General features: G+C 46.6%; 1 protein-coding gene across 1 annotated transcript; it reads left to right on the top strand.

Moving 5' to 3' along the window:
* Positions 1-265: 265 nt before the first annotated feature.
* LOC133385749 (vacuolar protein sorting-associated protein 16 homolog) lies at positions 266-5,810 on the top strand. Its single transcript, XM_061629334.1, has 4 exons — positions 266-428; positions 2,494-2,582; positions 5,070-5,161; positions 5,622-5,810. The coding sequence occupies exons 2-4, from the start codon at positions 2,513-2,515 to the stop codon at positions 5,808-5,810; spliced, it is 351 nt and encodes a 116-aa protein (XP_061485318.1). The 5' UTR covers positions 266-428; positions 2,494-2,512.
* The last annotated feature ends 8,626 nt before the right edge of the window (positions 5,811-14,436 follow it).

The following is a 14,436-nucleotide window of genomic DNA, read 5'->3' as shown; positions in this document are numbered from 1 at the left end:
AAAGCATCTGCCTGGCATGCAGAGGTTCCAGGGTCTATCCCCAATGGCATCTCCAGGAAGGCTGGGGAAAAACTCCCCGTCTGACATTCTGGGCAGTTCTGTGTTACATGGACCCCAAGGGTCTGACTTGGTACCGGGCATCTTCCTTGGTACCCATGACTAAGTGGGCCTTTAGTTGATTCAGCTGCTGGGCGCTCCTGATGTCCTTCTCAGGATCTGTGAAGCAGGTAAACAACTGCAACCCTCTCTCTCTCTCTCAGACCTGCACGTGCTGCTACTTGAAGATCTCCTGGTGCTTCTGCAACAGCAGGATGAAAAGGTGGTTCTGAAGTGCCACAGCAAGATGGCGCTGGGTTCCTCGGACACCAAGCAGACATTCAGCCCTGTCCTCAAGCTCAACGCGGTCCTCATCTGCTCCGTAGCCACAGGTACAGGAGAGGGCTCGCTGTGCGCCCAGTGCTTGATCCTGGAGAGCCCTACTTTGGCCTGCACTACAGGCCAGGCAGCTTTGCCCCAAGTCCCTGAGTAGGAAGCAAAGAGTTTGCTTGACTCAGAGTGGTTAGGACGGGAAGAAAAGGTTTCCACGGTGCATTCTCCCTCCTTCCTTTAAAAGAAAAGAGTCCTCAGGTCCTGCAGGCTCCTTGTAGGCATAAGAACATAGCAAGAGCCCGGCTGCTGGGCCAGGCCAAAGGAGGCCCATCTAGTGCAGCCTCCTGTTCTCGCAGTGTCTGACCAGACGCCCCAAGGGGATGCCAGCAAGCAGGACCTGCGAGCAACAGCAGTGCTCTCCCTACCTGCGATTCCCAGCAACTGGGACTCGGAGGCAGTAGCCGTGAATACACCCCCTTTTCTCCCGCCCCCACCACCTCGATCCTTTGCAAAATCCTCCAAAACGTTTGAAATGAACTGAATCTGCAAGGTCGTCGTGACGACGGCTCTTTTGCACTGTCGGTGCCGGTCCCGCGCGCTGCCTTGAGCTCTGTGAGACAAGCGGGACGCAAAGGCGCGGAGGGTGCACCTCCTGCCGCAGCACCGGTTTCTCCTTGTTTGTGTTTTCTTAAGGTACAGTATGGATGTGAAAGTTGGACTGTGAAAAAAGTGGGTAAGAGAAGAATCAACTCCTTTGAAATGTGGTGTTGGAGGAGAGTTTTGCGCATACCGTGGACTGCGACAAAGACAAATAATTGGGTGTTAGAACAAATTAAACCAGAACTATCACTAGAAGCTAAAATGATGAAACTGAGGTTATCATACTTTGGACACGTAAGGAGAAGACGTGATTCACTACAGAAGACAATAATGCTGGGAAAAACAGAAGGGAGTAGAAAAAGAGGAAGGCCAATCAAGAAACGGATTGGTTCCATAAAGGAAGCCACAGACCTGAACTTACAAGATCTGAGTAGGGTGGTTCACACGACAGATGCTACTGGAGGTCACTGATTCATAGGGTCACCATAATAAATAATAAGTTGTAATCGACTTGAAGGCATAGAACACCAAATCTGCCTCTTGAGGCAAAAGTGTCATTCATGCTTAGCTGGCGTGGGGCCCTCCAGATGTTTGAGGACGACCCCTCCCATCCTCCCTGGCCATTGGCTGAGCTGGGAGGGGATGATGGGAGTTGTAGTCCCAACTGCATTTGGCGACTTTTTAAACTTTTTTAAAAACAGTTTTCAAACTGCTGCACTGGGACCTTTGTGTCATGGCCCCGTCAGAGGACTCCTCAGATGAGGACGACTCGGGAGTAACAGCAGGAGACACGGAGGAGCCTCCTGAGAATCCAGCTCCTTCTGCCCCTCAGCTGCAGAGCACCCCAGGGACAACAGAGGCCCTGCAGCCAGACACAGACAGTGAACAGGATACTCCCCCCTCACCTGCAGAATGTAGACAGCAGAAGGTCAGGGAGAAGAGAGGCAGGCCTGTCTCCTTAAGGCCCAAACGCTGAGGGCTCACACCTGCTGTCCATCCTGCTCTTTATAAGGCACACCTTGGCTGCAGCTTGTTGCTGACTGCAACGTCAGGCGTGGCTTTGTGTAGACTTAGTTTCCCTGCAGCATCTCTTTGACTGACCTCCTTGGCAATTGATCCCGGACCTCCACTGACCTCGCTTCTGGACTTCTGACTCGGCAAGTACGCTTCGGATAGGCCTAGCAGATTTACAACCCGACTGCTGGCTAAGGACTTTCCTTCCCTGCCAAAGACCCAGGAATTTCCAGCCCCCCCTGACACTGCTGATGCAGTGTAGAGCTGACACTTTGGGTGGACGGCAGGTATTTAATTTAATTGATGACGATGATGATGTCTTTGTAACCAATGAGGTCTAGAAACGTACTTTCCTTTTTTTATGAACGAGAACTGAGATTCTCAAAAATTCTGGTCAAGTTGCATTCTGCAGCAGAACTGCATAACAGTTTGCAGCAGATTTGGAGATTTTCAAAGAGTTTCCCCCAGGCTTTTCTATAATTCTTTTTTTTCCTTTTTTCTCCCCTGCAGGAAACTAGATGTGTACAGCATGGGCTGGAACGTGAGTGAGGACTTGCGAGACTGCTTGGTTGCTGCTGCTCCCTATGGGGGCCCCATTGGTACGTCAAGGACCAGGTTCCCTTCTTGGGCAGCGGGAGGCGTTATGGTGTCAGCTGCTCCTTTATTGCTGAAAGGTTTCCTCCCTGCGGCCCTGTGTCAGTCATTTGCCAGGGCATAGGGCCTGTGTGATGTATTATTATTATTATTATTATTACTATTGGATTTATATCCCACCCTTCCTCCCAGCAGGAGGCCAGGGCGGCAAACAAAAGCACTAAAAACATTAAAACATCATAAAAACAAACTTTAAAACACATTAAAACATCTTCAGAAATGTTACTTTAAAAAAGCAATCAAAACCTCTTCTAACATTAAAAACATTTTAAAAAAGAATGTTTAAGAACATATTAAAAAGCAATTCCGACACAGATGCAGACTGGGATAGGTCTCAACTTAAAAGGCTTGTTGAAAGAGGAAAGTAGCCAGTCACTCTCTCTCTCCGTCTAACGTACCCCACAGGACTGGTGCGAGGCAGCCCTAAGATTCTTGGAGGAAGAGTGGGATCTGTAGAAATAAACAGGGGCCTAGGAATAGGGCCCGCTGTTAATTGGAGGCACTAGGGCAATCTGCCATTCTCAGAATGGCTATTAGCCGCAGTGGCTATGTTTTCCTTCCACTGTTGGAGGCAGAATGCCTTGAATACCAGTTGCTGCGAATCACAAGCGCAGGTAGTTTCTGTTGCACTCAGGTCCTGCTTGGGGGCTTCCCATTGGGGCATCTGGTTGGCTACTGCGAGAACAGGAAGCTGGACTAGATGGGCCACTGGCCTGATCCAGCAGGCTCTTCTTATGTTCAACAGAGGAAGGAGAACATAGTCATTGTGGCTAGTGGCCATAAGGGATGGGTGAAAAATTCTGAATGAATGAAGTCTTTATTGTTCAAAGCCATGGGCTACCACAATTAAACAGATATAAAAGGAAGATACAAAATACATATTAAAAAAGAGATCATATTACAAGAAAACACAGTTCAACAACACAGAGTGGAAAAGCAGCGGTACAGTTCAAGTAAAAGTTTCCTCTCGTGAGAGGGAGATACCCTGACCCACCCCATGTCTTACTGTGTAGATACTACGGTCAGACTAGCGCAGGGGCACCTCCCGTTCGTCCCACAAGGTGTTTTAGGTAACTTACTCTTACTTTGGTGAAAAATTCGATTCAGTTTAGATTTAAAGCCAAATTGATCAAGTCTGGATTTAAAGCCAAATTTAGCTTCCTGGGAGAGAGTAGAGCAGCAGCCCTTTGCATTGGTTTTTTAGTGCAGGACTGAAAGGAGAGTGTGAAGGCCTTTGGCCTGTTCTCCTTGGTTGCAACAAGGATTCATGGCACTTATCGGCCCTGTTAAAAACAAGCAATGGGACAAAATCCTCAGTTAATATACAGTACATAATAACAAACCTTCCATTTGTATGTAATCTACGGCATTCTCGGAACAAATTAAAGTTTTGTCCATGCTGCCTTAATCGGGGACATTTCAAGCCAGCACACACAGGACTGTCTGAAGAACATAAGACGATCCCGGCTGCTGGACCAGGCCAATGGACCATCTAGTCCAGCATCCTGTTCTCAGAGTGGCCAGCCAGATACCCCCATGGGAAGCCCACAAGCAGGACCTGAGTGCAAGAGCAGTCTTCCCTCCTGTGGCTACCTGCAACTGGTTTTCAGAAGCACGCTGCCTCTGACTATGGTGGCACGGCACAGCCATCATGGCTAGTAGCTATTGATAGCCTTTTCCTCCATGAATTTGTTTAATTCTCTTTTAAAGCCCTCCAAGTTGGTGGCCATTGCTGCCTCTTGTGGGAGTGAGTTCCATAGCTTTACTGTGTGCCGCATGAAGAAGTACTTTCTTTTGTCTGTCCTGAATCTCCCAACATTCATTGGATGCCCACGAGTTCTAGTGTTACGAGAGAGGGAGAAACGCTTTTCTCTCTCCACTTTCTCCATGCCAAGCTATGCTTCTGGAAAATACTCAAGGCCAGTTTGTTCGGCCAGCAGAATCAAGTGGTAAAGTTATCCCTTGATTGTACCACTTTGAGCTGCAAAAGAAGGGGTGCACGTTTGAACGTTCCCTTGCGGGGGAGGGGAGGGGAAGAAAAAAAAATCTCCCTGCAGTTTGAAACCTAGCATGTCAAGGAGATAGTGACTGGCCCTTTCTTTTTGGATTGTCCCTGTGCATGGACTTGGATTTGGTTTCATCTGAAGCAGGACTGTAACGTTGCGTGGTGGTTTTTGAGACTGAAGGGCAGGTTTTCATCTCTGTTGGGCTACAGCTGGACACCATTTTGAATCAAGATGGCAGACGGAACCTTTCAAAACAGCACCGATTTTTTTCGTTTCTTTGAATTCCCAAGCAACGTCAAGTATGAAACTGCTAGTAATAATATAATGAAAGAAACTACCCAAGGAATTAAATGAGAGCTGGGAAAACGGGTAATTGGAGAGTTGGCTTCTCTCCAGTTTTTTTTTCCAACTCTTCTTATCTTTTAGCTTTGCTGAAAACCAAGAAAGAAAAATCTCCCAGTTCCCGGCCGCCTCTTGAAATCTATTCCGCCTCTGGGGTCCTCTTGGCTAGCATTCCAGTAAGTAGTACGTTATCGGTGATGTGCAGCCATCAGTAAACACTGCACTTTGCAGAGTAACACCAGCAAAAAGGGGGAGGGAGGGGGAGGTCAGTTCTCTGCCCCCAAGCGGTTACAATTCCAGCAGCGAGGGCAACAGAGGGAGATGAGAATGACTGGGGAATGCAAGCGTTACGAGGGATGAATAGGAGCAAATGCAGTTGCATGCACTTGGGTTTTGTTCCAGCCGGGGAATGAGGACTTTGGGAGTAAGCTTCCTGGGTTTGAGGAGAGATAGCCCTGTGCAGTGATTCTGGGAGGGAATTTCCAGCCTAGGGTCAGCAAGGGAAAATGGGATTGTGGTTGGCTGGGATTTGTACTTGGCAAAGCTCTCTGGGTTTGAACCCTGTGCTGTTGAAGCAGAAAGCGCAGTATGGAAAATAAAAGTGCCTGTCACTGCTTGGTTCTCCTCCTCCCACAGTGGAAGAACTGCCCGGCTGTGCATCTTGGCTGGACAACCAGCGAGGACCTCCTCTGCATCCAAGAGGATGGCTCAGTCCTCATCTACAGCCTTTTCAGCATGGGAAATGTAAGTGGCCTCAGAGAGAAGGGATTACAGCCCACTCACTGTCTTTGCCTTTGGACATCAGGTGGAAGCAGGGCCGGGTGATGGGGAACTGGGGCCTGGCTTGGAACACTGCAGGCTTCTCGTCCTCATGGCTGCTAAGCGTAAATTTGCAGGAAATGTCTGCTGAAGGTTCCAAACCCAAAGTGACCGGGGGAGGGGTGTCTTTGGGTTGGGACTTATGGGTTGGGTTGGTTTGCTCTGCAGGTTCATTGTCAGTGAGCCATTAGTGTTCCTTCAGCAACTAAAGGCTAAACATAGGGATGGAAATGAAATGTATTTTTTGCAAGAGCTCAGCTGATAGAAAGAATTGAGGTTACATTATGTTGTAAGTGACCCTGAATAGCTGGACAGAAAAAGTATTACCATGTTTGGTAGAAACTTTTTTTTAAAATGCCTTTCTACCAAACTTAGTGAAGCTTTTTTTCTCTTCAGCTCTTCAGGGTCTATGACATTGTTATTGTTGTTATTACTACATTAATATCCTACTTTTCCTCCAAGAAGGTCATTGCGGTGTGCACACTTCACCCTCTCCCAACTTTATCCTCACAACAACCCTGTGAGGTAGATTACTGAGGAACAGTGACTGGCCCAAAGTCACCCAGTGAGCTTCATGTCTGAGTAAGGATTTGAACTTTGATCCCCAGGTCCTAATCCAGCGCCCTAACCACTACACCACACTTCCTCACTTCTTTCTCTCAGCCCACCTCTTGCAAAAATACATTTCATTTCCCCCCTGTTTATAATCATAACATAATATAGTACAAATAGGAATTACATACATTTGTAAATAAAAACAGGTTATTAGTTCTTTTGACAATAGAGAACGTACGGATTTTTTTACTTTGTTTCATAAAGCATAAACAAGGATTACTTCAGATTTTATCACTAAATAATATTTACATTTGTTCCTTTGTTTTTATAATGATCAGTAAAATGTACCAGACTTCCCCCAACTTTTTTTCTAGCATTATTTCCCATCCTTCCTCAAATCATAAAATCACAGGAAAACAATATTGAATATTTGGATGAATCACCTGGCTTCGCAGAAATCAAAAGCCTGACTAATTTTCTCTAAATTTATCTGCTCTTCATTTTCCTCCTTCATTCTAATAAGAAAAAAATACATTTCAAAATAGAGGGTTGCATGTAATTATATGCACAGTTGTTTTAAGTAAAAAACTGACCCTCCCCATCTGTAAAATGGGAGTGGCAGTGTGTGCTGCCTCACAGAGTTGTCGTGAGGGCAAACCCTTTAAAGCCCCAGTTGACAACTCTTTTATTTATAAATCAATACAAAATCTTAATATCTTAGCACATTTTATTGAATGTTAATGTTTGTATTTTTTGATGTTGTTTTTTCATATACCACTTAGAGATTTTTTTAATTATTATTATATTAAGAGTTCTAAAAATGAGTGGCAGAGCAATCCCAAACCCCTTTGTGGTGGCCTGGGTATGTGTGGATTGGGCTGAGGTGGCCCTCCAGTCACCCTGCCGGCCTCTGGCAGCCGCAGCCTTGCTGAGTGACCCCAGCATCACATGCTGATGAGGCACTCCCCCTTCCGCTTGCTGAGTGGGCAGAAGTGATGCCAGCGAGATCCTTGCCGGCAGCAGCCAGCAGAAGGACCTGGAATGAGGCTTTCCAAGGGTCAGGGAGGGGGCAGGGGCAGCTGGCCTGTGATCCTGAGCCATCCCTCCTGCTGTTCCATGAGAGCATCGGGCCTAATTGCTCTGCCAGCTTCAGGTCATTAAGGTAATCCAGTCTTTTAAAAAAAATATTGCAATTTTTTTGCAAAATTATTTTTGTACACATGTAATCCAGCCTTGAGGTTACCGTTGCATGGACAGCAGTGGTCAAGCTATTCCGAGCTGGAAACTGCCATAGCTGTTTTACTAGCCGAAGGTGGTAAAAGGCACTCCTAGCCACTGAGGTCACCTGCCATTCCTAGCCATTCTTCTTCTGTCATCATGGTGGCTGTTATCTGATGTCTCTCTCTTCCCCCCCCCCCGCCCCCAGGAAGTGCTTCAGAACCACTTCTTAGAGAGAAACATTAATTATCTCCCTGGCCCATCTAGCTGTCCTCTCCCTGCCAGATTTTGGTCCAAGGCAAAAGTGGTTGCACAAACCCAACCAAGTACCTTGTTCATGTACGCAGGCCACAGCAACTGAAACTCAATGAACAATATTGCACAGGAAAGCACTCCAGTCACCCCAGCCTGATCATCAGCATCATCAAAATGCTTAGCCACCTTGTCACAGTGGGCTTTAGATGGCTCTACCGCCTCCCTAGAGCTGGTATTCAATAAGCCTTTAGCCACTCTAACAAGCTGAGGATGCAATAGAAGTGGAGAAGTGAGTTTTTTGCTGTCTTCACTGCTACATAAATGTATACAGCTCTGGAACCCGTGGATAGAGACTACTAAAAAGACTTACGGAGGAGAGGAGGAGCATGAAGCTACAGGGTTGTTTTCAGCCAAGTCATTGCAGGAGTGAAGCAACGTTCATTTGAACAACGGAACTTCTCTGGGGGTTCTCACAACCCTGTGCAGCAGATTTTGAGCTGGGGGGGGGAGCTCATAGGGGAGAAGAAGTTTTGTTATGTAAAGCAGAAGTCATTCTGCTTGCACAATGACTTAGTTGGACTTAACCCACTTTTATCAAAACCTAAAGCTATTTTCTTTTCTTGTAGTTATCTTGCAAGTCTAGAGGTTTGCCTTAGCATGGGTTTTGCAAGGCACAGACCTGTCCATTTCCATTTTTCTCTCGGCTTTCCAATCTTGTTTTTAGATTGCTACATTTTCACATCAGTTTGTAATTCTTCCCTATCCATTTCTGATTTTTTCCTTTCTTTTTTAAATCTTCCCAAAAAATTGTCAGCATTTTAGTGCACATTCCTCTTACTATACACATTTTTGTGAGCAATTTTCCCTGGCATACTGTATTTTTGCATGTTATTTTCACTCATAATTTGCACACATATTTTGGTTGTAGAAATGCATCGCAGTATTTGGAGGGGGAGTGCACATTTTGAAGGATGTCTGTGTTTTGGTTTGTGCACTGGTTCAGAATGTGTGAATTAGGTAGGTTTAGTGGAGGCTGGTGGCTCCAATGTCAGTGGGGCAGTGAATCCACTCTGGGTTTCAGTCTGAACTTTCAAGGAGCTGTCCAAGGTGCCTCACCCTTCTGCCTTGCAAGACACTCGAGTTGATCTCTCCCAGCGGGGAGGAGGCCCGCGGTCCATGCTGGCAGGAGTACCCAATGAGAAGGGAATTATTGTTTTTTATTATTGATTAAATTTATACCCCACCTTTTTTTTCATGATTGAAACCCAAGGTGGCTTACATATGATTCCCAGGCAGTCTCCCATCCAGGCACTGACCAGACCTGACCCTGCTTAGCTTCTGCAGGGGGCTGGCCTCATGTGCCTTCAGACCATAGCCTGGGAAGAGCCAGTTCAGTATCTGGGGCTGCTCCTCCCGCTCTTCTCCCTCCTTTCACAGCTGCAGCACCCTCCTTCCCTCTCTCTACAGTGTGGACATGGGCTAGCTGCCATTTCTGGGGCTCAGGAGGAATTTTGGAGGAGCCCCTGACTTGATCTCGGGACTCTCTTTTTTCCTCCTACTTTGCACTGTATGGCTTAGTTTGGTTTTGATTCTATCCATTTCGTCTGTTTGGCATCCAGTGTGGGAAAGTTAGGCCTCATTTGACACTGAGGCATTTGTGGGTTGGGGGGCACTCTGGAGTCATCAGCGACAGCCTGAGGCTTCGGGGTTACTTAGGGGTGCCCTTGGGGCCTGTTGTGCGCACCCTGGTGAAAGGATGGAAAACAGGGCTCAGGTGGGCATGTCAGCTTCAGATATTCAAGGCTCACTTAGCAAGGAGGGAGAGGTTTCTCTCAATCCTTTCCTGGAGAGCCACCAGCGCCACTGCTTACATGCCCAGGGGTGGAGGCATGTTTCCCTCACAGACCTTGATTTAACTCCATTTTGCCTGTACTTATCTTATTGGCTTCTTATTGCAGATTTTTCATGTGTTATATTTAAATAAATATAACTTTTCCCCATGTATATTGTGTCTTGAGTCTTCCTTCAGGGTGTGCTGGCAAACATCCACTCGTTGTTAACTTTCTCATTTCAGCTGCCTAATCTAGGTGGGGCAAAGTCATCTTGTTGTTGCCATGTTTTAGTAGCTGGGAGTCAGAAGCCCTTGCTGACCAACTGCAAATCGTGCAGAGCTCAACCAGCCGTTTCCGGGCTACCTTTTGCCCACCCCTCAATGATAGCTCGAAGTGCATTGTGGCCCATTATCAACTTGCCTGGGTGTTGTGTTCCTCTCTAATTCTCCTCCACTGGGATCTCTCCACCTATGGTTATTTGTGTTGACTTAACACGCCTTTATCCCTGACTCAGCTCCTATTTCTCATTAAACCAAAAGGTAAATTACACCAGGAGTACCTGGCAGAGCTTAAAGCCTGCAGGATTTATAATGCGAACAAACAGCTAAAAATATACAGGACTTGATCACCAGCAGCGGCACCAAGAAAGAGGAATATGATGACGTGGTAACCAGCAGCAACGCGGGCATGAAACGTTCAAAAAGAAATGTTTACCAAAGGGTCTTATTTCATTGGGCAAACCATTGAACTTTGAGGATTCAGTCATTGGAAAATGTGTCAGAAATATCAATCAGGCAATCAAGGGACACCAGGGGAGCAAAACAGCAAGCAAGAAAACTGCTGTCTCTTTCTTGCTCTCAGCGTCCCTGCCTGCCCTTCACCTTATCCACCTTCCGTGCATGTATGTGAATACGATTGTGCAATGATGTCTCAGTCCAGACAGGAGCCTGGCAAAGTACGTTGCTTTCAGAGGCAAGGGGATCACCTGCATATTTCTTTTTCCTTTTCTTTTTTCAGTCATGATCTGTTGCTTGGGATGTTTCCAATAATGTGGGTTGCGGTGGGCGCTCAGTAAAACCCTGCCCCAGCATGGAACGTGTGACGGAATATTGTTTGCATTTCCCCTGACTCTGCAGCATATTTCATATTCCCATCTTGGTTTGTTGATTTGTTTTGCTTGCTTTTGAATAGGAGACAGGAGTGTAAGAACTTTTAAAGCACCCCCCAAAGAATCCTGGGAGCTGTAGTTTGTTGAGACCCCTGTGAATTATAGTTCTGCAAAGGGTAAATTACAGGTCCCCGGATTCCTTGGGGAAAAATAATATGCTTTAACATGTCTGGTGTGTGTGTGTGTGTGTGTGTGAGAGAGAGAGAGAGAGAGAGAGAGAGAGAGAGAGAGAGAGAGAGAGAGAGAGAGAGAGAAGTGTGTGTGAGTGAGTGAGTGAGTGAGTGAATGTTTCTCCTTTTACATTGATTTTCTTTTAGTCAGTCCCTAGCCCCGGTTGCAAAATTCCCCATGGGCTTTCGCTATAATAATTAGCATTTTTTTCTTGCTTTAGAGCATCCAAAGCACTTCACATACATCATCAAGCCAACCCTTAACAACAACCGTGTGAAATAGCTTGCTTGAGGCCACCTAGTGGTTTCAGGCCAAGATGGAATGCAGATCAGGGACTTCTCAAGACCACGCCATACTACATTTAAAGCAGATTTAAAGCACATTGTTTTCTGCAAAGAATCCTGGGAATGGTAGTTTGTTAAGGGTGCTGGAAACTAGCTCTGTGGGGGTAAACTACAGTTCTCGGGATTCTTTGAGGAAAATAATACACTTTAAATGTGTGGTGTATGCAGCCTTAGGAAGTGCCTCCTCATATTTTATGTGTTTAGACATAGACCTAAGATGCTGATGATTACACTTCATGTATATTATGAATATCTGAAAATCTATATATCACAGGATGCATTCATTAGAGATTAGCCAATGCTTGCAGTTGAGAGGGCTATGTCTAATCTGGGTCTACCATGGGACACCTTTAGGGTTGCCAGGCTCAGGGCCTGAGAGTGATTCTGTATCTTTAAAAGAGAAAATTTAGCCAAGTGCAGGTTTTCTTGCAACACTGTAATGGGAAAAACCACAAGGTGGAATTCTCCCTTCCCCCTGCACAACTTTTAAAGATACAGAAGACCTCTTGGAGGCTGGGCCTGGCAACCAAGAGGTCTTCTGTATCTTTAAAAGTTGTGCAGGGGGAAGGGAGGATTTCATTTTGTGGTTTTTCCCATTACAGTGTTGCAAGAAAACCTGCACTTGGCTGAATTTTCTCCTAAAGATACAGAATTATTCTCAGGCTGGCAATCCTAGACAGCTTATAGAATGGCCCTACACTGCAGTTAACTTTGTGACTTTCTCTTAAGATAACAGGAATGTCCTCCTGGGCAATGAAACGGTATTTCTCATCCTCAATGTTTCATGCTCTGTGGACTTTTTCCTGATGCATATGCATTGAGTGCAACAGTGATGGTTGTTGCCCATTGAGACTGATAGGGCATACAGCATGGAGACCAACACTAGGGGGAGCCAGAGCCAATGGCAGGCAAAGCCACCCCCTGACTGGTTGTAAGGAAGGAGTGGGGGTGTCTAAGAACAGACTGTTGATGAGGCAGTGCTGCATTTGACCTAACAGACCAGCCTCCATTGCAATGCAAGACTTTGGAGGGGGGCTCTCAGAACTCTCAGTATTCAAGAGCTTTTAGTATGTTACCTCTTTAGCAAATGTCTTTTCCCCTTGTTCTTGACTTTCAGTTGTTATGAACAATATACAAATTCAACTCGCCCATATCCTGTTATTTGCAAAAGCAAATTCTTGTCAAGCCTGTCAGTGCAACACCAGAAAGGGGACCCTGCACATGTACAGCTCTCTACACAATCGGGAGTAATGGGCATGCAAGTGCCTGACTATACAGGCAGGCTGTGGGCTCCCCTTCCAACCAACAGGCTGAACCTGAACCTTAAGTCTCAGGGTTCACTTGGTAGAACTCAACGGAGAGGAGGAGGAAGATGGGGACAAAACTAGAATTGAGTCTGCCTGCCATTGACTCTGGTGCAGACTGCCACTGACTGTTGGCCTCGCTGACTTCTGTCCTACCAGCCCCAGTAGGCACCACCCACCACTGCGACCCAATTAGCCCTGCATATAAACAAGAGTGGAGCACATCTCTGGGCTTGAAGGTGGTGGATCCTGGACCCATTTTGCCCCCAATCACAGTCTAGGGTTCTGGCTTGGAGTGGAAGTTGTCCCATTCCTAGTTCAAAAGTGGGTTTTAGAATGGCTCTTGGGGTCAGAAGCTTTAAAGTTAAAATGTGTGTACACTCAGGTGAACCGATGATCACAGTCAAGGCAGCTGGGCAGCCCCTGACTTGGTGACTGAAGAAAGAGAGAGAGATGGAGCTTTGGAGCAATGTAGGTGACTGCATCCCTTACTGAGCACAAAGGACTGATTCAAGCAGACGGCTGCTTCTGGAGGCAAAGTAAGGAAGACGCAGAAAACCAGCATCTCAATGTAGCGACACAAGGGGGGCGATAATGACCCTGGTGGCAAAAACAAAAATGAGAATCAGAGATGGGCAGAGTTCAAGGAAGGAGTGGGCAAACGCTTAAAAAACAGGAAGAAAACTGCTGTGGAATGGTGGGAAGGAGCAACCATTTGGAGAACCATCTGCAAGAGGGAGCCTGCTCTGGACCTGTCGGGTTCTGGATTACAGAGGGAGCTGACCCATGTAAATCAGGCTCTCTGCTGCCACGTTTCATCATCCAATGCTTTGAGGGTGGTGGGGCCAGGCAACAAGATTACCACACACGCTCCTCTCCTGGTATCTGGTGAGGCTTTGAACACCTGAACAGGGCTGTTGTGTTTGCTGCAAGAAAAATTTGCATACTCATGACAAACAATCTAGAGGGTGGTTCTGAATCAAAAGGCTCATCACACAAGCCTGCAAAGTTCAGTTGTAAGAACATCACAAGAGTCCTACAGCTGGATCTGGCCAAAGGCCCATCTAGTGCACTATCCAGTTCTTACAATGGCTGACCAGATACCTATGTGAAACCCGCAAGCAGGTTATTAGTACAACAGCACTCTCATCACTTGTGGCACCCAACAAATTGTTTTGCTGGGAAGTGTATATGTGAGAGACTGCCCCCTCTTTCGGACCCTATAGGAAACATGCCCAGTCAGGACATCATCCAGGTGAAGCTATATCCAAAGCACTGTGAGAATCATAGAATCACAGAACCCTAGAGCTGGAAGGGGCCTCTAAGGCCATTGATTCCAACCCCCTGCCCAATGCAGGAATCCAGCTTAAAGCATACCTGACAGGTGGTTGTCCAGCTGCCTCTTGAATGCCTCCAGGGCTGGAGAGCCCACCACTTCCCTAGGTCATTGGTTCCATTGTTATACACCCTTAACATTTAGGAAGTTTTTCCTGATGTTCAGTCAAAATCTGGCTTCCTGTCATTTGAACCCATTATTCTGTGTCCTGGGACGATTGAGAAGAGAACCTGGCCCTCCTCTGTGTGACAACCTTTCAAGTACTTGAAGAGTGCTATCTTATCTCCCCTCAGTCTTCGTAGAATCGTAGAATTGGAAGGGCCTATAAGGTAATCAAGACCAACCCCCTGCTCAATGCAGGGCTTTGATTCCAGTCCCCTGATCATCCTTGCTGCCCTCCTCTGAACCTGTTCCAGTTTGTCTGCATCCTTCTTAAAGTGCGGTGTGCA

Source organism: Rhineura floridana, chromosome 5, assembly GCF_030035675.1.
Source record: "Rhineura floridana isolate rRhiFlo1 chromosome 5, rRhiFlo1.hap2, whole genome shotgun sequence".
Classification (NCBI taxonomy): Eukaryota; Metazoa; Chordata; class Lepidosauria; order Squamata; family Rhineuridae; genus Rhineura; species Rhineura floridana.
Note: the sequence above shows the minus strand (reverse complement) of the source record. Positions and strands in the feature narration are given on the sequence as shown.

Bases quoted from the DNA above. Each gene is read 5' to 3' on its own strand.
- LOC133385749 (XM_061629334.1), top strand. From the start codon at position 2,513: ATGGGCTGGAACGTGAGTGAGGACTTGCGAGACTGCTTGGTTGCTGCT. The intron at 2,583-5,069 runs GTACGTCAAGGA...CTTATCTTTTAG, and splicing joins TCCCTATGGGGGCCCCATTG to CTTTGCTGAAAACCAAGAAA. The intron at 5,162-5,621 runs GTAAGTAGTACG...CTCCTCCCACAG, and splicing joins TCCTCTTGGCTAGCATTCCA to TGGAAGAACTGCCCGGCTGT.